Source organism: Phodopus roborovskii, unplaced genomic scaffold, assembly GCF_943737965.1.
Source record: "Phodopus roborovskii unplaced genomic scaffold, PHOROB, whole genome shotgun sequence".
NCBI classification, from domain to species: Eukaryota; Metazoa; Chordata; class Mammalia; order Rodentia; family Cricetidae; genus Phodopus; species Phodopus roborovskii.
In genome coordinates this window covers 1045641-1070967 of record NW_026126622.1, presented here as the reverse complement: position 1 = coordinate 1070967, position 25327 = coordinate 1045641, and the positions used below count along the sequence as shown (strand labels likewise).

Sequence of the window (25327 nt, the reverse complement as noted above, 5' to 3'; positions counted from 1 at the left end):
TGCTGGCCTGGTCCCATGAGCCCCAACATTCAGTGCATCTGTCACATAAACAGGGACAGTCTCTGCAGAACTTCAATAGATCCCTACAGTCTCTCACCATGTGTGAGCCTCACTCTCCTCGGTGCCCAATAGTGGCTCTCACTGGACTGGGATGCCCTCCACGTGTTAAAGGCTTTGCTCATTCCCAGCTTGATGTGGTTGGGAAGTGGTGGCACCTGTAAGATGTGGATCTAGACATGGCCGCATACCCTCTAAGGGGGCTGTGGAAGGCCAGTCCCTTCCTGTCTCTGTGCTTCCTAACTATAGGCAAGTTGCTTTGCTCTGCCATGTGTATCCACATGACGGTCTGGCTCACCACAGGCAGCCAGGACCACTTTATTGTGGAATCTGACCTCAGGCAGAACAAACATTTTCTCTTAAAAATTGTCTGGAGTATTTTGTTATAGTGACGGGAGGCCAACTTATACTAATGAGCACCACTGAATATGACATCAGAAGGGACACTGCATCCTCTCCCACACTAGTAGAAGCAAGGTTGATGGACACTCATGGTATCAAGAGTCCTCACTGGCATTGTAGGGTCATGAGGTTATGCTAGACACAAAGAGGCTCAGTCACTTCTGTGTCCCTCCACTGGGAGGCCAGAAAGACTGGGAGAGTTGTGAAGAGTGACACATGTCTGTCTTCACAGAGTTCCTCATGGCCACTAGGGTTGTGAACTTTGCAGATGTGAAGCTGAAGTTCTGGGTGTAGGACTTGTCCATGTGAATAGGACATGGGCCTCCCATTTCTCTTCTAACTCAACTATATTGCCTATCCTTCTTCGGTTTCCATGGGCATGAGGAGAGATCAAAGTCAAGTAGCATTTATTTCTGGCCAAGAAAAATCTGGGATTCAGGAAGGGAAATGACTTGGGAGGCACTAGCATGCTTGCTCACTGGCCCCACACCCAGCCAGTACTTGGTGACAGAGTATGACAATCTTTAGAGCAAGGTTGGTACAATGGAGAATTCTGATGGTAAATCCCAAGAACCCTGATTTTCCTCCTGCTCACTGGGGAAAGAGGCAGTCAGGCATCAGTGAGTAGGGGTGAGTGCTGAGGAAGAGGAGCCTGCCAGTAGCAGACACTCACCTGCCTGCTCCAGAGCTACCATGGTGGCCTGCTCGATCAAGTCCCGTTCAATGAAGCTCCTGAAGTCCTCACTGTACACGCTCAGGTCCGGCAGCTGGAATGTATAGATAGGCATCTCCAGGGGGAACTGCTCACTGTTGCATTCATTTGCCACATGGGACCGGGCCAGGGAGACAATGGCTGAGCTGGCATGGGAAATCCCCCGGGAAAGGCGTTTCTCTGCTGATGAGAAGAAAGGATAGTCACAGGGATTATGCCACTGTCTGTGTGGTTCTGAGAGTGCATGCAGCCATGCTTGAATACTCACACATACCACATACATGCAAACACGATTAAGTACACACAGATGTAGATACACGCCTATATATTATGAACATATAACACACATATCCCCTCAACTACATGCATATAATACACTATGTACACATTATAAATGCACATATATACAACCATACCCATATAGATAGATGCAAATGTATGCACACATTGGATAGTACAAACACACACACACTAATACACACACACTAATTTGTGCGCACATTATACAGAACTATCAATAAGTATGTCTACACATACATACACATGATACTTCTTATTAATTTTTAAATTAGATTTATTCATCTCATTTTCTGTGTGTTTTCTTTGAATATACATATGTGTACACTGTGAATATCTGGTGACTGAGGAAGACAGGAGGGTGCATTGGGTCCCCTGAGACTGGACGGTTGTGAACTACCACATGTGTGCTGTGACTCAAACCTGCAGCCTCTATGAGAGCAACAAGTGCTCTTAACTGAACATTCTCTACATCCCTGACATGACATTTTTAAACAACACATTTATTTACATACACATACACACAGGCATACACCATATAGTTTACATATACCTGCATACATGCACACATAGACATAATAATGTACTAGATACTACAAATATGGACACATATATCCCCAAACATATACTAATGCACATGTACTGTATACCATGGACATGTTACATATGCATGAACATGGATGTATATGCATACAATACATATGCAGTATATCTACACAGTAAATGTGTAACATGAATACATAGGATATACTACACACTCAGGTACAGCTATGTGTCCACTATACTATACACATATAGAAACATGTATGTGCACTATACTCATGCACACACACTCATATCCTTCCCACATTATCCTTTCTATCTTCTAAGCCTCTTCAGCCTTGCAGGCCTGCCTGCTGCTGGAATAAAGCTGGTGTGGCCCTACCTCAGCTGAGCCACAGAACCACTGAGAGCAGTACTGCTCGCCCACTGACAGAGCAGCAAGGCTCTTGGGCTCCATTTAACTCCACTCCTTGGAGCCTTCCTTTTCCAGCTTTGAGTGGGATCTGGGAGGCCATCTTTGTTTTCTTTTTTTCTTTCTTTCTTTCTTTCTTTTTTTTTTTTTTTTTTAAGATTTATTTATTGTGTTTACAATGCTCTGTTTACATGTCTGCTTCAACACCAGAAGAGGGCACCAGACCCAATTACAGATGGCTGTGAGCCACCATATGGTTGCTGGGAATTGAACTCAGGACCTTTGGAAGAGTAACCAGTGCTCTTAACCTCTGAGCCATCTCTCCAGCCCCGCCATCTTTGTTTTCATGCAGTCACAGGTTTAAAGAAAGAAGCATCCTGCTCAGGCTGCTCTGCTGTGGTCCAGGCTTTCCACACATGGGCTACTTTATTCTTGATTCTCCGATGAGCATTTCCCATGTGAGCATCCTGGGGACACAGGGATGGAGACTGTGCATGCTGTCTGGCCACCTGCATGTTCTTTTGTCCCAGCACTGGGACAGTGGCCTACTCTATTTTACTCTTTGTGGGCTTTCTGCCCAAAGGATGAGAAACACAGGGGAGGATGTTACCCTGTTAGAACTTGGATGATCTGAAACGAATGCATTGCTCTCTTACTGCAGTGAAACATTTTGTAAAAAAAGAACCTAGTGCTTAATGGGTAACACAGCATATACTTTTTTTTTTTTATAGAGCCAAGGCTGCCCTTGAATTTAAAATCCTCCTGTCTCAGCCTCCAAGTGCAGGGATTGTATGTGTGCTTTGTCCCTAAACAACAATTCTGGAGCATATGTTATAAGAATAGTCCCTGTATAGCCAGTGTTTGTGGTATGGGGTTTCTCATAGCAGAACTCCTCTTACTCATCTCATGAAAGGACCATTGGTGCTTGAGTGTGGCAAACTCCTGAGTATGTGCATATGAGTTGCTCACCTCCTTTCAGGCAAGCATCCCTGACACATGGAAAACTGAAGCCACTGCCTTCCTCAGAGTAAGACTTCCTACGAGCCTCATTTGTGTATCAGTGGCCACAAATGACATTAATGCAGTTTTGTCAAAGCAGACTGGCAAGCACTAGTTTGCCTTGACGACCTCACACGTTTTCCCCATTCAAATGGACAGAAAGTATAGAGATTGTATATTTCAGAATGAAAGGCTTTGATTCATTTCAGTTTCATCCTGGGACAATAGGATTAGGTTATCTTATATCTTGAGGGAAGAAAAAAAAAAAAAGAAATGAAACTACAGAGGCCATCTGGAATAAGAAATAAGAGAGATGAAATGGGAGGTCTGGGTTGTCTGCCCCTGAGAGATGTCCCTGTTGCTTCCTGCACCTAGCTCAGATCCTTGAGAGTATTAGCTAAGTGCTCCAATACCACCAGGCACTGCCTCCCTCCTTTCTCCAACATGCCAATAGCTGGGCAATGGCCACAATAAGTTTAGCCCTCATAAACAAACAATGTCTATAACAATGGTTCTGGAAGTTTCCCTGAGGAGATACCAACTGTAGGGAAGGAGAAGTTCCCTTAAGCCTAAGGTAAAACATGTAAAACACAGTAATCCCAGCACTGGATGTACATCCAAAGAAGAGAAAATCTGTGTGAGCTACCTGCTCTCCCATGTGCTCTATAGTGTTAGTGACACATCTATCAGCAGAATGGAAAAAGAAAAGCGAGCATACACATAGAAGGGAATGCCATTTATTAATGAAAATAGTGAAACTGTGTCATGTATGACAACATGGATGAACACTAAGGAACCTACACTAAGTGGAAAAAGCAAGGCAGATCCTATAGATGTAGCTTACAGGCAGAACCAAAATGAAGTGATTATGTAGAGTTATAGTGGGATAGTGGTGAGCAAAGAGTGGGTGTGGTGGTGGGGAGAGTAAACTGAGGTTGGTGATTGGCTACAAGATTGCAGTGGGATAGCTGGAGTAAGCCCTAATGTTGCATAGTATAGCGGTGACCACAGTTCAGAATTTACTACGCTTTTCCAAGTTGCCAGAAGAAAACATTTTGAATGTCTTCAGCAGAAACAATGGTAACTGAGATGACAGATGGGCTAGCCCTCAGAGGGTTCTTACACATTGTTCTTATATACTGAAATAGCCACAGCACCCTATGGATATGTACAACTATTACGTGTCAAATGCAAAGACAAGAAACTCAAGGCTGGCCCTTCATACTCAACCAGAGGACCAGATAGACTTGCACTGCCTGCTTTTTGCCTAATAGATTCTAGTCTGAGGTGTTGATAATCATAGCACTAGGCTCACAGGGACACCAAGGAAACATCCAAGGAATGTAGGCACGTGTAAGAAAGTAGACAGAGTACTTACACTACAGGAACCAGACTGAGTGGGCTAAATCTATAAATGTGCATAGTAAACATGTTCAGGGAAATACAGAGGCTATTGTGAAATAATAGTAATACTAAGAACCAATTTGGGATTAAAAAGGACTCACAAGGAAAGCACAGGAAAAAGAAGCACGCCAGGGCAAGAATGTCTCTTAGACAATGAGAAGCAGAGCTTCAAGAAGACGGCTGAGGACATTTACAAAGAATTCAAGGAAATGAATGAGAACCAGGGAGCTTTGTTTCACCAACAAAATTTGAGTTGGTCATGACAGCCTTTTCAGGCACTCAAGGTTTAAGAGATTTTCAGCAAAAATAAGATATGAAGGCAGTATCTAAGGAAATATTCTTTTTGAAAGAGGGAATGGATGTAGCCACATGTCTCTTAATGGATTCAGCCCATGCTTTCAATGTGCTCTTTTTACACCACTGAGAAGCAAGGTAAATGCTGAGGCTGCAGCCAGCGGGGCCTGGCAGTCTCTTTCACAGTAAAGCATTTTGTCAGAAATACACACTACAATACCAATAAAAAGCATAGTACAGAGAATATTAAACACATGCTTGTTGATATTCATACTGATATCAATTATTTATTACCAGTACTTTAATATACTAGATGATGTGAGGTCACATAACTGTAATTCTCTTATAAGTGAGGCCCAAGTAACACACACACACACACACACACACACACACACACACACACACACACACACTATTCAATGCTGAGAGCAGAAGAACTATTCTTCCCCAGGGATAAACCTGTCAGTTTGGGTTAGCCAATACCAACTGGTCAGCCCTGATATCACATACATATGAACAATACAACCAGACTCTGCAGGCTGTATTGTGTATTTGTGTGTTTATATAAGAAAAAGAAGCCATGAATTTGAAGGGAATGAGAAGAGCAATGGGAGGAGTTAGAATGAGGAGGGAAATTATATTATTGTATTTTAATTAAAATTGCAAATAACAAGAAATCATTATATCTAAATGTAAACAAGATATCAAATGCTCTTTGATGATATGATTTCCCTGTGGCCATAACCCAGGGTCATCTTTTCAGAACTATTAGTATTAACAAGACACTGTGTTATATGGCTGCTTAGATGACAGGATAAGTGCAGGATGACTTGCTTTCTCCTGTGTCTAGTCTTAGCAGAATCTGAATATGAGGAGAGGTATACACAACAGTATTAGATGCAAGAAATATGCTAACTTAAAGATTAAGCAGGACCCCATTCAATCACAATTGCAATAAGGCTGACATGGAAGCATAAATACACAAAATAGAGAAAACCTTTGGAAAGGCAGTAAGGGAGTTTGCCTTAGAGGGTAACAGTAACAGCTAGACAGCAGCATGCAAGACACACAGGGTCTACAAACAGATTCTGGGTTAGCTGGGACTTTACAAGTAATGGTCCAGTTGGTATTTAGTCAGAGGGGAATAGCAAACTGATCAATATTTGGGGAGGAAGCACTCTATTTAGAAGACAGCAGCCTAGAGCTTTTGCTATTGTTTATAAGGTTTTCATACTGATGGAAACACCTGAAAACTAAATTGACAAACAATAGGGAAATGGCTTTTTAACCATGTACTTTATTTTCAAATCCAGAGAAGAGCTCATAGGCTGGGACATTAATACTACAAAGACTTCTGTATGGTCAGATTCTTTGAACATGAAGTCGTAAGACAAAGGACACAATGGTATTTACACATGAGATGGGTAGAATCATGTGCCTGTTCTACAAGCTGATAAAGAAAAGCACATTGATTTGGTGGAAAAATGAACCACCTGAAGAAATGGCATGTAGCAGAGGAGAAGGCCAATTAACAAGCAAACCATGAGGTGAAAATTAAAACAAGATTGCAGTTTTTACCCTTCAAAACACCAGCAAGGCAAAGCCACAGCAAGAACACACAGAGCTGGCAGGAGCAGGGTGAAGCAGCCCTGCCTGGATTTGCAGTGAATGTGAGCAGGGAGATGATTGCAGGACACCACAGCAAGCACATTGCATGGCACTAGCTTGTAGGGAGTGCACTGGCATGAGCTTGATAGGACTAAGCATTTCTTTAAAGATGTATTTATTTTCATGTCTTAATTGTGCATGAGTGTTTTGCCTGCATATATGTATGTATGCCGCCTGAACTGGTGCTCTGTAAGGCTGGATGGAATAGTGCCTCAGATCCACTGGAGTTAAGAGATAGTTGTCAGCTGCCAGGTGGTTTCTGGGAATTGAACTCAGGTCTTCAGGAAGAGTAGCCAGTGCTCTTATTCACCAAGCCTCTGAGACCCATGTCACAACATTTATTATATGTGTGTGGTGGTGGTGGGGGGTGGGCAAAGACAAATGGCAACACAAATCCAAGAAAAACCAGGATGGCCTTATACAGAGGGTCTTGTAACCAAATGTAGCAACCAAGAGAATGAACTAGTGCTTACTGCTAGGTAAAGTAAGCAGTTTGTAAGCCACATGTCTCCCTGACTATTAAGCATTTGCATTTTGAACAAGCTTAGCAGGAGAAGGAGATAGATGTGGTTAATCAGAGTGACAGCTGGAAGGTGGGACAGAAACTTTTTAGGTTTCCTTTTTATAATCGCTGTTACAACTCTATCTTAGTTGATGACAAAAAAAGAACATTAAAGAAGAAGAAACGCATGAACAGGCTATTGAGTGACTTGGAGACTAAGCTGCCAGAAGTAACTGGAGGACCAGTCAGGCAAAGCAGGACTCCCCAGCTGATGGCCAGGCTCTAAAGGCTTCAGGCACACTCTCCAGCTTTCTAGGGAGATGAGGAGCCATAGATTCATGTTGCCTTTTAGCCTACTGTAAGAAGATGGACGCTGAGAGTTCATTTGGCTCAGCTTGGTGATGTTGACCACACTTCTCTACACCTACAGGCCCCTCAGGTGGTACCTTGGGCAATTTCGTCCTGCCTCTGCAGGCAGGGCCGCTCCACCTTGTGCCCAGGCTGGGGTAATTCTCGCTCTGGCTGCTTGGTGCACCTCCCTTCATTGAACACATGTGGCAGGTTGGCTGTATGCACTTGTCGGAGTTGCTCATAGTCGCTTAGAGCAGCTGTCAGGTCCCAGTTTTTGCCTGTGGATAGAAATGACAAGAGATTATGACAGAAATGGAGGAATCCTGGCTTTCCTGGAGAAAAGGATGTTGCTGAGCATTGTCTGGAAGTAGCCTCTGACACTCAAAATGGATGAGCTGAAATACTCGATACAGCGCTTCTCATTAACAGACACACACAGGCCTGTCAACATTATGCCTCTAAATGACCATCAAAGTGTAGCACTTAGTGAGGGCTGTGCCAGAAAAGGAAATCAAGGCCACAAAGAACTGGTTTTGGACACTTAAAACATCCAGGAAGCCTTACAGGCCAGGTTTCAGGAACAGCATGGCTGAACTTCCAAGCTGTTGGCACACAACTCAGGGACACAGTGACTTTGGAGACTGCCACTCTGGAATGAATCTGATCACCTTCTGACATACGGATTTCCTAAGATCTCACCCATGACCAAACCTTATACTTTTACATAACTCTTGGGGAAAAAAAGTGAAAAAAGGAACAGGTCCCGTTGACTTAAGAAACTACACACCCACCTTTTTGTAAAACTTTCACACATACTTGCAAGGCTGCCTGGTTCCAGTGTCTTCCAGATCACACATTAGGCCCTAGGTGACACTGATTTCATCTTGGCCACGAGAAACAAAGCACAGGATACAAAACGAACTCCCAGGTTATATGAATTTACTCAGCCTTACATAGGAAAAGTGGAAGGAAGTGCAGCTTGGGTAGTTTTCTCTTGTTGAGGGCTTCAGCTACAGTCCTGTGAGTATTCTAGATTTCCCAATCTGTACACACAGATGATGTGAACCCCACCTGGGCCACATCTCGGTGCTAATACATCATTATGCTTCTTAGAGTAACAGGGGCACAGGCTTTGGAGGCCCTCTTCAGTGACTATGATAGTGAACATGACATTCCATACATAGAACCTTGGATTCCCTCTGTGCAATTGAGTTAGTAAAATCCTAACTCAGTTGGAACTGATATGAAGGTTAAAGAAACAAAGAGATAGTGTTTTTAAGTACTCAACATATGGAAAGCACATAGTAAATGGTATTAATCTGGGTAATAGCCATGTTAGTTGGTAAGAAAAGTTAGCCCAAACCATCTGAGTTTCTCAACAGAAAGAAGGTACGTTTGGTGATACTTGTGTAGATGAGAGGAGGTTGCTGATGTTATGGGGACCCACTTTTTTGAATGTGGGTGTGGGTGGGTGGTGGTCATGACAACAAACAGAAGAAGAGATTATAGAGGACTGAAGGGCCCAGACCCTCACCTAGCCCTCTGCTTTGGTAGCCATGACAGGCTGCAGAAAAGACTCAGAAAGACAAAGACCCCTGACTCATCAACATATGCTGAGTTTCTGGCCTTGCCCCAGTCACTAGGAAGCCAGATATCCTTTATGTGGCAAGGAACCAATCAGAAGTTAGCTGGCAGGCTCTGGATGTGCTTTACAGTAACAGTGGAGTGCAGAGCATAGCATCCTGGTTGTAGCTGCAACTGACCAATCAACACAGGACAGGTTGCCCAGGCCAAGAAGTGCACCAATCCTGAGACTGTTGCAGACCTCAGACACTCCCCTTGCTCTACCCCAATAAATTCCCTGCCCCACGGTTCCTCCAGGCCCTTCTTGCTCTACCCGCTACTGATGGAGGACCTGAGTTAATACAGTTAACTCATTAATTAATTAAAGACTCTTTGCTTTTTGCACTGGATTGGGTCTCTTGGTGATTTGGGGATTCAGAGTTTGGGCACAAGAGGACACAATCAGTGTAAACATCCACTATCTGACAAAACAGAGTTTTCCTCATTACTTATCACCATTCAATTAAGGATGTTGCTCTTGTCTGATTTATATTTCTTTCCACAAAATATCTTGGAGGAGGGGAGGGAGGAGAGGAGGGACAAAGTATTATTGAAGGCATACCACAGGAAATGAACTTAATTGTCTAAAGAAAAGAGAAAGAAAACAGAACAAAAAAAGCAGACTTAAAGGTAGCCATTAGTCAGGAGATGCTAGTTTTCTAAGTAGAAAAATATTTTAAGATAAAAAGATAAGAAAACATAGAGGTTGACATTTAAAGTATGCACATTTTAAAATAGAATACATGACACGAACAATTCTATCTCCTACAGCAACATGGGAGTGGACTTAATACAATACATAAGGAAAAGGAATGCATATTTGTTGTAGGAGACACATGGTGATACAAGCCTGACATCCTAGCTAGTTGGCAGGCTGAGGCAGGAGGATTACACTTTCAAGGCCTGCCTAGGGTATAGAGTAAATTGAAGGTTAGTCTGGACAGCTCACTGAGACTATCTCTAAATGGTGGGGGAACAGGCCCAAATCCCTAGGTTTAATATACAGTACTGGCAAAAGAAACAAGTGATCAAAAAATACAAAACAACAACAACAACCTCCTCAAACCCCCAGAACAGCAAAACAAACAAACAGAAACAAACAAAAGTAAACCCAAACCAACAAAACCCAAACAAAACAAACAACAACAAACAAAACAAAGCAAATAAACAAACATCCCACACCTAAAGCAGAACAATTTCTGAGAGCTACTAGGTGATGGCCACCAGATAACAAGACAGTACTGATAAGATCCTGCTCTTGTAGCAACACAGGATTCAGGCCTACATCATTAAATAAGATGAAAAAAGCAACATGACTGGGTTTAAGGGCTCAATTTACAACAGAGATGCATTCAACGTGATGTGTGGGCATCCTGAGGTTCTGCCTCCTGAAGAGGAGAGGCTTGCTCCTGCCCTATGCAGGCCTCCATTTCATACCCTACCTCCACCCTGGCTGTTACACTCTGTAGATTCCCCTGCCCTATATTCTCCTCAGACACCAACAACTCAGGACAGCTTTAACCTGGGAGCTGACGCTGCAGTCTGGCCAACCCCAAACCTGCTTGTCTGCCCTGTCCCCCTTCCCCCAGAAACCACAAGAAAGGCACTGTGCTCATGCCCCTCATCCCTCTGCCTCCTCACTGACCCCTATGCTGTACCATGCCTCCTGATACACCAGCAAACTTCCTACAATTGTCATCTGTGTTTGCACACCCAATTAAAGCAAATTCTAGGCATAGATGAAAACTGGAGATATAAATAGCCACATATGGAATTTAAAGGTTAAAAGGCAGAAATTACTTGCAAGGCTCTGACATAAACACATTGAGAGAGGACTTTAAGAAGGGCAGATCTACAGTCTGGGGATGGAACCCAGGGCCTCACACATACTAAGCAGGTGTTCTGCCACTGAGCTATGCCCCCACTCCACAGGGTAGATTCTAACATGGCAGCAACCAACCTCAAAATCACAGTCTGCTTGGGATCCTGCTTGCCATGGGCTAGGAGAGCAGCCACACTTCAAACTTCCTAGCACTCTGGAATGCCCCAACTGAAAAATTGTCTCAGGAATGCATTTCATTTCTGATCAACCCCATGTCAGAACTCCACCTTGGGGCTGGAGAATACTCTTCTCATTTTCACAGGTTGTGGTAGGTAGACAAGCAGGGTAGAGCCCATAACCAGCAAGCATTTCAAGTAAGCTGGATAGAATGAGCAAGCTTGAACAAATATTCTTTGGACAAAAGGAAGCTAGAAAACAAATTTATAGAATATTATTATATTTATAAGATACATTTATAATTTGTAAATTATAACCCAAAGATAAAATACAAAGGAATATCCTTAAATGCAGAAAGCATACTGTTACCCATCAATCTACTTCTCTAGGCTACTTACAGTACTTCTAAAGGATACAGCAGTGGGTCTATACTTATTGTGTTCTTTGTCTAGAAGAATCAGTGTCATAATTTCTTTCTAAGTTAGCTTATACAACTTACTATGACTCTCCAAAACATAAGCAGAACCCTTAAATAGTAGCATTGCACTCATTCAGAATAAGTGCCAAGGTCAGTGAGGAGGCAGAGGGATGAGGGGTATGAGCACAGGGCCTTTCTTGTGGTTTCTGGGGGAAGGGGGACAAGGCAGACAAGCAGGTTTGGGGTTGGCCAGACTGCAGCGTCAGCTCCCAGGTTAAAGCTGTCCTGAGTTGTTGGTGTCCCAGCATGCTTGAGGAGAATATAGGGCAGGGGATCTTCAGTGTATAACATCCAGGGTGGAGATAGGGTATAAAGTAGAGGCCTGCAGAGCACCATTCCACAGCCACACGATGCTCAAGGGAGTCTGGCAAATGAGGCCTAGGGACCTGCTTAGAGAGAAGGAAAGGTACATTTTGGTAAATAACCAGTTTGTTTGTACCTAGACAACTATAAGATGTGAAATTAGCCAGATGCCACCAACCTGAGCAGTGGCTCAGATATATGATGTTCATATACAAATTTCTGTGTAGCAATACATTGAATGTATATGCACAACACATGCATGCACGGATGCATACATACATCTAGATATACTGTGTGCATATTCTGTGCATGAAAACTACAGTAAGAGATATCAAAACATCCTTGGAATTCTCTCTAAAATCTGTGATGATAAGCGACTTTCATTATCGCATTTTATTCTTAACAAACTCACACTTAATGTTAAGAATATCCACAATGCTACCTCACTCAGAATGCTTTTTTTTTTCTAGTTCCATCAATTTGCTTTCAAATTTCATGATGCTATTATTCTTAACAGCTAAGCAGTACTCCATTGTGTAAATATACCACATTTTCTTTATCCATTCTTCAGTGTAAAATTATCTATTCTGTTGGTTGTGCCCACGTTCTGGCTATTACAAATAAAGCTGCTACGAACATAGGTGAGCAAGCATCCTTGTGGTATGATTAAGTATCCTTTGGGTAAATGCCCAAGAGTGGATCTTGAAGTAGGTCAAGTCCCAACTTTCTGAGAAACTATCATATTGATTTCCAGAGTGGCTGTACAAGTTTGCAATGGGGGAGTGTTCCTTTTACTCCACATCCTTCTGAACATAAGCTGTCAGTGTTTTTGATCTTAGCCATTCTGAGAAATATAAGATGGAAATCTCAGAGTCCTTTTGATTTGCATTTCCCTGATGGTTAAGAACATTTCTTTAAATCTATCTCTGCCATTTGAGATTCTTCCATTGAGAATTCTCTGTTCAGGTCTGTACCCCATTTTAAAATTGGATTATTTGTTTTGTTTTATTGATGTTTAGTATCTTGGGTTCTTTACATATTTTGGAGATCTGACCTCTGTCAGATATGGGGTTGGTGAAGATCTTTTCCCATTCTATAGGCTGAAGTTTTGTCTTGTTGACTGTGTCTTTTGACTTACAGAAGCTTCTCAGTTCCAGGAGGTCCCATTTATTATGGTTAATCTCAATGTCTGTGCTACTAGTGTTATATTTAGGAAGCTGTCTCCTGTGCCGCGTTCAAGGCTATTTCCCACTTTTTCTTCTATCAGGTTCAGTGTATCTGAACTTATGTTGAAGTCTTTGATCCACTTGGACTTGAGTTTTGTGCAGGGTGATATATATGGATCTATTTGCATTCTTCTATATGCCAAAATCCAGTTATGCCCGCACCATTTCTTGAAGATGCTTTCTTTTTTTCCATTGTATCATTTTGGCTTCTTTGTCAAAAATCAGGTGTCTACAGGTGTGTAGATTTATGCTTGGGTCTCCGTTTGATTCCATTGATCTGTGTGTCTGTTTCTATGCCAGCACCATGCTGTTTTTATTGTTATAGTTTTGTTCTAGCATTTGGAATCAGGGATGGTGATATCTCTGTAAGTTCTGTTTTTGTACAGGATTGTTTTAGCTGATCTGGGTTTTTTGTTTTCCCATATGAAGTTGAGATAAATCAGACCCAGAAAGATAATCATGGTATGTTCTCACTTATAAGTGGTTATTAGCTATAAAGTTAAAAAAAAGGAGATCCAAGAAGAGGCTGCATGGATCTCCTGGGGAAGGGGAAAAAGACCTCATGGGTGACTGGGGGAAGGAAGGTATGGGGTTTGGAGATAGATGGAGGGGGAGAGCACTGAAAGAGATGCCTGGAAAGGGGAGGGGACACTTTCAGGGTCAGGTAGAAGCTTGGTTCAAGGGAAACTCCCAGCAATCTATAAGGATGACTCTAGCTAAGACTTCTAGCAATGATGATTTGTAGCCCTAACTGGCCTTCTCCTATGACTGGGTGAGACTTCCAGTGGAGGAATTGGGACTCTAGCTCAGCCACACATTTGACCTACAGTCTGTCTTGTTTATGGGATATGCTGGGTGGGGGGAGTGGCATGGCAGGGAGATTGTATGAGTGGTCAAACAATGACTGGTCCAGCATCAGACCTATTTCATGAGATGGAGCCCATCCATGACACTGCCTGGAGCACAAGGACCCAGAGGCTGGGTGGCACAGAGACATAGGATAGAACCAATTAGGATCAGGTTAAAAAAAAAAAAGTCAATGTAATGCTTCCTAAGGATAGATTGGTACTTAGCCCAATTGTCATCAGAGAGGCTTCACCCAGTAACTGATGGAAACAGATGCAGAGACCCACAACCAAGCATTGGGCCAAGCTCAGGGAATCCTGGTGAAGACAGGAAGAAATGTACAAGCCAGTGGGGTCAAGAAAATCATAAAATAACCCATAGAAACAACTAATGTGGGCTCATAGGAACTCACAGTCTAGACTGACAGCCAGGGAGCCTACATGAGAACAACATAGGTGCACCATATGTGTGACAGTTGTGTAGTTTGGTTTATTTGTGGGCCTAGCAGTGGGAACAGGAGCTGTCCCTAATGCTTTGGCTGGCTTTTGGGAATGTACTCCTCATACTGGGAGAAGCTTAGTCCTCACTCAATATGATACCCCATGCTTTGTTGATACCTACAAGAAGCCTGCTCTTTTCTGAACAGAAACAAAGGAGGGGTGTGTTGGGGTGGGGGGAGGCAGAGAGGAGGTGGGGGAGGGGAAAGTGAGGAGAGGAGGGAGGGGAAACTGCTGTGTGTATGTAAAATAAATGAATACATTTAATTAATAAAAAAAGAAGATTATCCATAGGTCTTCAGTTCATGTGTCTGCTAGACAGGATTTGTTTGTCTGGGTAACAGTTGGTACCTTTTCATTATTTATTTTTCCTTGAGACAGGGTCTTGCTATGTAGCCCAGGCTGGCCTTAAACTGCAATCCTGCCTCAGTCTCCCAAGTGCTGGGATTACTGAGCCTGTGCTACCATGCCCAGCTTGACTTTATCTTCAGTAAGTATGTTCACATCTGAACTAAAACAGACTGCGTGTTCAATCACTTTATAGTGCTTGTTAAATCTTAGTTAAAGGGAAATCAAGGACATATTCCAGCACTGGGTGGCGATGGTGAGTATTCTGAGTAATCTTCAAGGAAAGTGTACTGAAAAGATCAATTTTACAGTAATGCGAAACACAGTTTAATTATTTATACATTAATTGGTCTATTAAAAGTATTTATTTTAGTTTCAATTGTGTGCACAAGCATGAATATGAGTGAGTGCTGGGGTGTGTGGATGTCAGAGACACTGGATTCCCGGGAGCTGGGGTTACAAGCAGCCTGATGTAGGTCTGGGAACAGAATTCAGGTCCCTTGAAAGAACAGTACATGCAAGCCTCTAATTGGTATATTTTATGTGAAAGGAACAATTTCAATATAAAAAGTTTAAATTTGGTTATCTTAAAGAAGTAAAAGGAAAGCAAATTAAAATTGTATGCACAGTATATCCTGACTTTCAGTTTACAAGTCCACAAATGAAATAACTTGTCATATGAGTGTATAAGTGCTTATGAACTTAACATATTGAGAAAGTATACTTAAGAACCCTGCCCAAGCTTATAAACATACCATATTTTTTGTCTTTGCATATGTTTGTGTTTCTCTACATTCAGAATACAATTAATCTAAGCCTCTGCAAATGTAGGGAGTAGCATATTCATAACGGCTGAAGAAATAGCTAAATCCAAGAGCCAAAAGCTTCAGGAAAGGCTATGCTGTTTGGTGGCTCCAAGTACACGAAGACACTCCTGAGTGCTGATGACATAAAAATGAATGAAAACTACTACTGGATCTGAGCATGATGGGACAACTGCAGTAACGTGTGATGGTTGAGGTGTGTGTGTACAAGGAGTCTGCACAGAGCTTACACATCAGTCGGGGGTAAGGAAATGGAACCTTCTCAGAGGAGGAGGAAGGCAGTGCAGAGCATAGCACAGACAAGGGGCCAGTGGTTTACACAGCCACCCTAGGGGATTGCACAGAAGTGACAGCACTGGGGCGATTGGGGCTGAACAAGGAAATAAACATGTGGTGTGGCCACAAGGTGTCAGTAGATCACACAGCTTCTCTGGAGGTGCTCTGGAAAGGATTCTCTGGAAAGATGCCCTTTGTAGGGGAGGTACAGGGAACTGAGGAAGAGGAGGTTGCTGTTCAGAAGGGAAGGAGCAACTCCCAGGAGAGACAGAGTGGAGAAAGAAACCAGAGGCTATGGCTCATTTGCAGACTTGACTGTGCCGCAAGCTGCCAGACAAGGCCTCAAAACGTGGTATACATTTGTACATCTCTGATGCTGGGTGAGGATCTTTCTGGATGAGATGAGCATCTGAATCTGTAAGCTGAGTGAAGGTGTGCTACCTTCCAAGGGTGGTTTGGCTGCATCCAGTTGCCACCCGAATGAAAGAAAAGGCTCACAAGGGAGGCAGCCCTGATGGCAGAGGAGAGCTGGCTGCCAATAGCCCTCCTGGCCTCCAGCAACCCTAATGCAAATCATGGGACCCATTAGTTCTCCTAACTATTCCCTTGATTAGTTAATGGGATAATTAATGAACTAATTCCTTGTGATAAATTTATCTCATTCCTACCTCTCTTTTCTTTTCTGTATGTAGACATAGACTTAGAGCAGACAGTCTCCAGGTCAGAGAGCCTAGGGTCAAATCAGCACAAAGCTTTGCCTTATTAGTTCCTGAGAGTGGGGGAGAGAACAGGCTATGCAAGATAGGAAGGTTCCAAATCAGTGATTCTCCACCTGTGGGTTCCAATACCAGATGCCCTGCATATCATATATTTGCATTATTATTCATTATTATTTGCACAATTACAGTTATGATGTAGAACAAAGTATTTTTTTGGTTGGGTGCCACTACAGCATGGGGAACTGTATTAAGGAAGGGGTCAACAGCATTAGAAAGGTTGAGAACCACTGTTTTAGATAAACTCTGTTTGTTTGGGCCATATTCAAGATGACTGGGCTGGGGGAATATATCAAGCTCAGAGCCTTTGCCTGGTATGCCTAAGGACTTTGACTTCAAGTGCCACAAAAGAAATCAGAGGCATGACATTTTGAGTTTGGAGATGACATATTTTGGAGCTAATGTATCTCATACTCAACAAAGAAATAGCCAATCAAGGGGTCATAGAGTCAACCTTTGCATCATTTAAATTTGGTCAACCAGACCAAAATCCCAAGTAGAGTTTTGGAAGATATATAATTTTATGTTAAAGTCTCAGATAGGTTAAAAAACATTACTTGATTTCAAGGACAATTGAGTGAGTTCAGGGAATGGCTATCTCCTACACCCACATTCTTCTATCATTCACCCAGGTGTCCAGGCAACACCATGCAGCAACTGCCCCTGTGGAGGTGTTGGGGGAGGGGGCCAACACTCTGCAATTAACTTGTGGTTCAATCCTTCTTCTCACTGAGCTCCCTCTAGGCAGCATGAAGCTACAGACTGAAATCAATAACAGCAAACAATAGCATCTTCATTAACCGAAGGCATAATTAGAATACTTAATGTCCCCAGAGATGCGTGGGTACCCACATGTGTGTGTGTGCATGTTATAGTCTTGGTCCCAGCTTCAAGCTTTTGGGAGGTGGTGGTGTTTTTGTAAGATGGGGCTGATGGGAGGAAGTTAGGCTATTAGGAAGCATACTCCAAGGGAATCATGGACTTTTCTTCCTTTCTCTTCTGCTTTCTGACTGGTAAGATTGGTGGCTTTGCTATGTAACATGCTGCTGTCTCTAGTGCCTAGAACAAAGGCACCTAATAATCACTGACTCAACCCTCTCAAGCTGTGAACCTTTCTTCTTTCTAGGTTACCTCATATCTTTTTATAATGATGGAGTGCTGCCTCACACAACTAAACCAGACACCAATTGCTACAAAGCTTATGAGAATGACATCAGCTGGCAACATGAGTCTAGATTTATGTGACAGGGAAAGCATGCTTTTTTGGGGCTGACAGGCCTTTTTGGAGGTATATCTGCCTCATTGTGGAGGGCCCACTGTTTCAGTGTCTCCTGTGCTGTCAGTCTGCATGGGATTTAAGACCCTGTTCCTTTCAGCTAAATTGTTTTGGTTAAAATTCCACAGAGGCTTGAAAAACTACAGTAAGATCAAGCTAAATCCTGCAGATCTGAGAAATAAGTCACTTTATGTGTCTTGGATGTTTGCCAGGCTGGCCTCCAGGAGGAGTTTTAATATGTTACTTGGAAGAAAAGTCTTTTAGCTCTCTCCATCTACCCCCTCCCAGAAGTCTACCAGCTCCTCTTTACACTGTCCATGTAATACAGGTAGATAGATAGTGAAGGCTGTGGTTACTGAGGCCCAAGGCTCACACCAGGGCTCAAGACTCTCCTTGAGGAGGGCAAGCCCCCATGGGATCCATAAGCACATAACATAGTGCACAGTTAGCAGCTGTCCGTGGGTGGTCAGTCCATCCACACAACAGAGGCTGATGCTCTAATGATATTGTCTGTTTGTTCAGAATCAAAAACATCCCACTGAGATCCTGTCTATGAAAGAGTGGGGGCATATTAATGTAGCAAGTGGGGTTCGGGGGAGCCGTGGTTCTTCCCAACCTGTGTAGTAGAGAGCTTGGAGAAGCAGATGCAGGGATGGGAGGATACACTCCTCTCAAGAGGCCACGCCCACTAAAGAGGCTACATTCGCCAGTTGTATCTAGCCAGGAGGCTGTGTACATCAAGGAGGCTGTGTCCATTGAAGAGACTATATTCACCAGTTGAGTCCACCAAGGAGGCTGTGTTCACTGAAGAGGCTACATTAGACACATTCACCAAATGTGTCTAACCAGGAAGCTGCATCCATCAAGCAGGCTGTGTCTAGTACAGAAGTTGGATTTACCTTGAAGACTGTCTACTTATGAGACTATGCGAACCTAAGAGGTTATGTACACCAAAGAGGCTGAACCCCTACTGGAGATCATTAAGAATGGAGTACATGTCTACCCTATGTGTTTCCAGAGGACCCCAAGTCTTCCCAGGAGATCATGTCTACACAGGAGACCCTATCTACTGAGGAGACTTTGTCTACCTAGAGGGCTGTGCCCACCAAGCAGTCTGTGCACCAGGGAACAATGTTAATGAAGTCAGCAGAAATTCAGGGGTGCCTAGCCCATGGTACTACCAGGGCAAATGAATCAGTTCCTCTCAGGCAAAGGGCCCTTCCTGAATGAGGAAGGGAGTGCTGCAGTTATTTGGAGGATAGCATTTTCAGTTATTAGAATGGCAAGATTGACCACACCATAGACCTGCGTCATCTGTGTCATCTGTGATAACCTGGGAGGATGGTCTGTGCTTGGAGTGCATAGGGTGCAGCTATGGTAAAGATACTGGATTATATTTTGGGTCACAGAACACTGGCCAGTTCCATCTGGAGAGATAATTTTTCTGACATTCATTAATATTTTATGTGTGGTTTATTTGTTGATGGTGGTTGAATGTTGGTATGGATACCGAATGCCCAGTTGTGTGCTCAGTTGGACTTGCTTAGTCAACCTATAGCAGAGGTACAATCTGAATACTGTCTATCCTGTCAGCATGACCATCATGCCCCTTCCACATCAGTCCCTCTGTCATTAATTTGTATTGCCTACAATATTATCATACACTGAGTGGATTGCAACAGCATGACTTTATTTTCTCATGATTTTGGAAGCCAGCTGTCCAGAGGTCTCAACTAATTTCCTTGTTCCAAGTCTCACATTGCTAAAGTCAAGGTGTCAGCAGGTCTTTGGTCCCTCCTGGATGCTCTTAGAAGATGATAAGCTTGGAGGCCTGGTCCTGTCCCGGGTGGTGGAAGTACTGAATTTCCATGTAGGTTATCAGCTGAAGGTCAGCTTTAGATGCCGGTCTGGATCCTTGGCTGGTGGTCCCCCCCTCCATTGTCAGACAACCAATGAAGGGCTGCTTCACTGTCACACCCCATGTCCTCTCACCTCCCCGAGTCTGCAGTCTTCATATGTTTTTGGGCATAATTTTTGTTAAAATCAAATGATCATCAGCCTAAATTCCATTCGCAGAGGTTTTTTGCTTGTTTTTTTTTTTTTTTTTTGTAGTACTACAGTAGACCCTCTTATAAAGAGAGGGAGATGTATTCCAAAACTTAAGGGAGATGTCTGAATCCATGAAGCCATGCATGTGTCAAATCCTTAAATCAGGTCTGAGAAACCTCCACCTTCCAAATTAAGCCAAAGAGCTTTACCTTTCCACTCACAGGAAGCACTTTACCCTTCTCTATTGTCTCTCAGATGCCACTATCTCTATCCTTTGCTTTGGGTGTCATTGTTAGGTTAAAATAAGGACTACCTGACCACATACACACCATGACATGCTGGCAAAAGAATGATTCATGTTCTAGTTGGGGTGAAATAGCACAGTGTAAGCTTCTATCAATCTTCTTTGGAATTTTATATTTAATAGTTTTGAATTGCCATTGACTACCAGCAACAGAATTTATGAAAAAGGAAAACAAAGACATGGGGCATAACTGTACCTGAGCCAGCACAAGGTTCAGTATTAGGGAACAAGAGTCTTGTGAGTTATTTTTAGACATTTGTCTACCAGGTAACCTTGTGTTGGAGCTTAGAACAAATGGACCCTTACAATACAGTATTGTTTGATATCTTCATTTTGGCTCAGAATAAGATGTCTGAGAGTCAACCATGTTGTAACATGCATCAGTAATTCATTTATTTTCATTGCTGAGGAATATTCCATTGAATGCATACAGAAAGGTGTGCTTATCCATTTACACACTGAAAGGTGCCATGTTGCTTCCTTGCAGATTTTGATGGTGAATGGAATTGTTATAAATACCTTCAAGTATGAGTCCTTTTGTAAACACATCTTTTCAATTTTTAAAAATCAGTTAAAAATCTCTTTTAGTGTGCAACACAATACTAACTAGAGTCAATCTTAAAACTATAGTCATTCATCTGAGTTCCATCTGGGCAGCTTTCTTCTCCCAAGCTTTGGCCTAGGAGCTTCTGTGTAGGGCACTCATCCTGACAGGGGTCCTGCTGGGTTTAGGCATTTTATCATGGGAGCTTTCTTATGTGTGCAGAAGCAGACACAAGACTGTAATGGTTCCACAGCCCAGCTCTGACAAAAATCACTCATGGTTTCTCATTTCACTTCTGCTCTCATCGATGTTTCCTCCCACAGCCTGTTTTCACAGTATCATTTTATCCATCAGTATTTCACCTGAGCCTTTCTCATCACAGTAACACATCAAAGCATATTTCAACACCAAGAGCCCCCAAATCCTCAGCGCCCCAGGCACACTGAGTTCAATTTCCAGTTTGTCTTGCAATGCTTCATTTTTCAGTATTTGTGAATAAGCTTTTAATCAATGTACCTATGTTATCATTTGTCTATAGGTCTATTGTCTTTTTGTGTATATGTATGTATGATAGAGGGCATACAGAGGCAGTCTTGGATGTCAGATTGTGTATATCAGTTTAGCTGCCAGGGTTTTTGAGCTCCCAGGGTTTCTCCTGTCTCCACATTGCCCTCTTGCTGTAGGATTGCTTAGGTTACAGATGTATACAACTGTGTCTGACTTTATGTGGGTTTTGGGATCTGAACTCAGTTCCTCACACTTGTGAGGCAAGTTCTTTACCCACTGAGCCATCTGCCCAGCCCTCTTGAGTCTTTTTAAAATCTATAGCAGGGTCAGAAAAGTGGCTCCCAGTCTGGCTTCCTACTGTGTGTGCTTGAGTGTGTGCGCACGTGTGTGTAAGGCAGAGGTTGACATTGGGTGCTTCTCAGGTGCCATCCATTGTATGTTTTACGTATGTGATTGTGAGGTGAACACTTTCCTGACTTTCCCACCTGCCTAGTGGTGGTGTTTGGCTGTCTGACTGCCTAGAGAGGAAGCATTTAAACTCAAGCAGCCAAGCTGGGACAGACCTTAACACTAGAAAACAGGACAATAATGGTACTAGTTTACACCAGGAAATAAGGGAAATAAAAGCCACTTAATTAACCATAGCCACAAAAGGGGAGTTAACACAAATGGTACAGATAGGTTTCAAGAGTATTTGGATATGCTACTCTATCTGAACAAAGAATGTATTCTGAATGGGACCAGGCCAGAGAAGGTATCTTAGAAGTCTGGTGGAGAGGGTGCCAACTGGCCTTCCCCTGTAATCATTTTGAAAACTACTGTAATTGTCAGCATAGAACCTTCATCCAGTAACTGACAGAAACAGATGCAGAAATTCACAACGAACCACTAGGCTGAGCTCCTGGAGTCCATTAAAAAAAGAGGGAGGAATGATATATGAGCAAAGGTGTCAAGACCATGATGGGGAAACCCACAGAAACAGCTGACCTGAGTAAGTGGGAGCTCACTGACTCCAAATTGATAGCTGGGGAATCTGCATAGGACTGAACTAGGCCCCCTGAATGCAGATTTATGGGGCTACTGGCAGTGGGACCAGGATCTATCTTTAGTACATGAACTGGCTTTTTTTTGGAGCCCATTCACTATGGAGAGATACCTTTCAGACTAGACACAGGGGTGGGGAATGGTGGGGTGGTGGGGAGTGGGCATCTTGACAGATTCTCATTGACTCCCTATGGGAGGCCTCACCCTTTCTAAGAAGCAGATGGGGGCGGGGTGAGGGAAGGTGGGGAGAAGGAACTGGGATTCATATGTAAAAATAAATAAATAAATTTGTTGAACAACAACAACAAAAAGAAGTTTGGTTATCGGAGCTCACGGAAGTTCACAGACTCTAGACCAACATGGGGTCACAGACTCTAGCCTGCATGGGACTGACCTAGGCCATGTGCATGTGTGTGACAGTTGCATAGCTTGATCTGTTTGTGGGGCTCCTAGCAGTGGGATCTGGGCCTGTCCCCCTGGTGCTTTAGCTGGCATTTGAGAACTTATTCTCCATGTTAGGTTGTCTTGATTCAGGGGGAGGAGTTTGATCCTGGCTCATCTTGGTTTCCCATGCTTTGTCTGCCCCTTTCTGAATGGAGAAGTGGATGGGGAGGCAGTGGGAGGTAGGGGTGGAAGTGGGAGGAGAGGAGGGAGGGGAAACTGTGTTTGGTATGTCAAATGGAAAAATTTAATAAAAATATTTATTGAGGTTAATAAAAGAAGTTTGGTTATGGGGAAGCCATTTTTGCTTTGCCATTTTAAGTTAAAAAAAAAAAGTGTCCAGTCATTGGGCTGGATATGGAGCTAAGTGGTAAAGTATACACTTAGCATGCTCTAGGCTCTGGCTTCATCCCCTGCCACTTAGAAAAATGAAAAATGGTCTAGCAGTATGGAGTGGAGTGACAGGGCTCTTGCTAAAATCAGGGGTCTCTAGGCAGGACCCTGTGCTACCATCCGTGTCTGCCCTTCAAGGGGCAGCAATATGGATCTGCTCTATCTGGGTCCCATGGCCAGCTGGTAGGCAATGGAGTCTTTTTACTTTTACTAAAAATGTCTTTCTCTCACCATCTCCTCCTTTCTTGTGGAGTCTCAGCAGCTGCTGAGTCCCTACATCATGCTCAAGATTTCAAGAGCTCAACATAAATGTCAGTGAACGACCTGCCATTCTGACTGTCAAATATTTGGCAGATACTTCCTCTGCATGAGTTGGACCAAGAAAATGTATCAGAAGCAGTTTCCAAAACTACACATTTTTCAAGCCTTAAGAGACCAAGAAAAGAGGTTGTGCTTCCTCAGAAACCACCTCTAGAATTCTTGGTTTCAAGTGATCAGCTCAACTTGTTATTATACATATATCTTCAGTGGGGTAGCTCAATACAAGAGACAGGGATATGCTATGACTCCCAGGCTAGCCTGGAACTACTAGGCTTAAGTGACCCTTATGTCTGTTAGGTGGAACTGAGTTGCATACTATGCCTGACTCCTTCTCTCTCCCTTCTTTCTGAGGAATATAATCTAACTTATTCACATTTGTTTTCTTTGGCATTCTAAATTCCACAAAGATTCTGGAGAATCATACAAAACAGGCAGACAAAACCAATACTATGAGATATTAATTTCCCATTACTGGTTTTCCTAAGTGAGACTTTGCTGCTTTGTTCAGAAGTTTCTTTCTATGGTGAAAAAGGCAAGGTGTGGGCTCATTGCAGGAACATCTTGGTGGAGCCTTGAGGCCCAACTTTCACTGTTATCACAGAAATGAAGTGCTGTTTTCCCTTCAGGTTGGGGGGGGGGTTGTTGCTTCATGAGCAACTTATGTCCTTGGCTCCTTTTCAGAGATCTTCCTAAGTAACTTCTAATAGATGCAAACTGACCAGACAGTGTCTAGCACAAAGATGTTAGTCACATCTTTTTTTCTTTCTTTTTTAAGTTCTGCAGTCTATTGGAGTATGGATGGCTTCCTTTGAAAAATAAAGGTCAATTAGGCACCTCATAAAAGGGTTTATTAAGCCATCTCTTTAGCAATTATCAAGAGCGTGCTTGCATCTTCCCTTGTGTGGAGTACTCTGAAGCTGCAGAAGCCAGTGGATACAGAGCCAGGGGACAGGGATATGGCTTTTGTAGAGTGAGCTATGTTCAGATGCCAGTTCTGAATGGGTAGCAATGGGCTCTGCTCTGTCCACCTGTGGAACATCTAGAGATCTTTCTTGGCTTTAGCTTCTTTAGCTAGTCAATTGGAAATCTAGCCTCTCCATTGCTAATTCATTATGAGAAAAGACATGATAGCATATTTGAAGAGTCCAATGTCTGGCTATAATGACATCCCTAGTATATATTTTATGAAGATCTACTAGAAGAAAGAAACTCAAAGCCCAAACCACAAGAGCACTAATAACCCTGATCTGCACAGTGCACACTGTGTACCCACTGAAGGGCCACACCAACACTATAATTTTAAGTTAATAAAAAGGTTTTATAAAATGTCTAGAGACCAATCTACCTTGCAGGGTGCTGTGGTTTGACTTTCAAGTGTTCTCCATAGAACACTTGGTCCCCAGCTAGTGGCGACGTTGTGAGAGAACGTAGAACCCTTAGAGGAGGAGTCTTACTCAGGAAATGGGTTGCTAGGGGTGGCCTTGAGGATTTATAGTCTGGCCCCACTTCCTGTCCACTTTCTGCTTCCTGATCCACCCTGATGATACAAGAAAGCAGCCTGAACTGCTTCTGCTCCAGTTGTGTCTGATGCCTTCCCCACCATGAGAGCTG

The 25327-nt window shown here is 43.1% G+C and overlaps 1 protein-coding gene across 4 annotated transcripts in view; it reads right to left on the bottom strand.

The window, feature by feature from the left end:
• Window positions 1-25327, bottom strand: part of Otud7a (OTU deubiquitinase 7A) — a 312202-nt gene that overhangs the window by 65774 nt on the left and 221101 nt on the right. For 3 of the 4 annotated variants that reach the window (XM_051206440.1, XM_051206439.1, XM_051206436.1), the window contains exons 3-4: window positions 7737-7919; window positions 1133-1354 (exon numbers count right to left, since the gene is read on the bottom strand). In XM_051206440.1, the coding sequence (XP_051062397.1) occupies window positions 1133-1247 (115 nt within the window). In that variant the 5' untranslated portion in view covers window positions 1248-1354; window positions 7737-7919. The remainder of the gene's footprint in view (window positions 1-1132; window positions 1355-7736; window positions 7920-25327) is intronic. The other variant, XM_051206438.1, reaches the window with a different exon arrangement.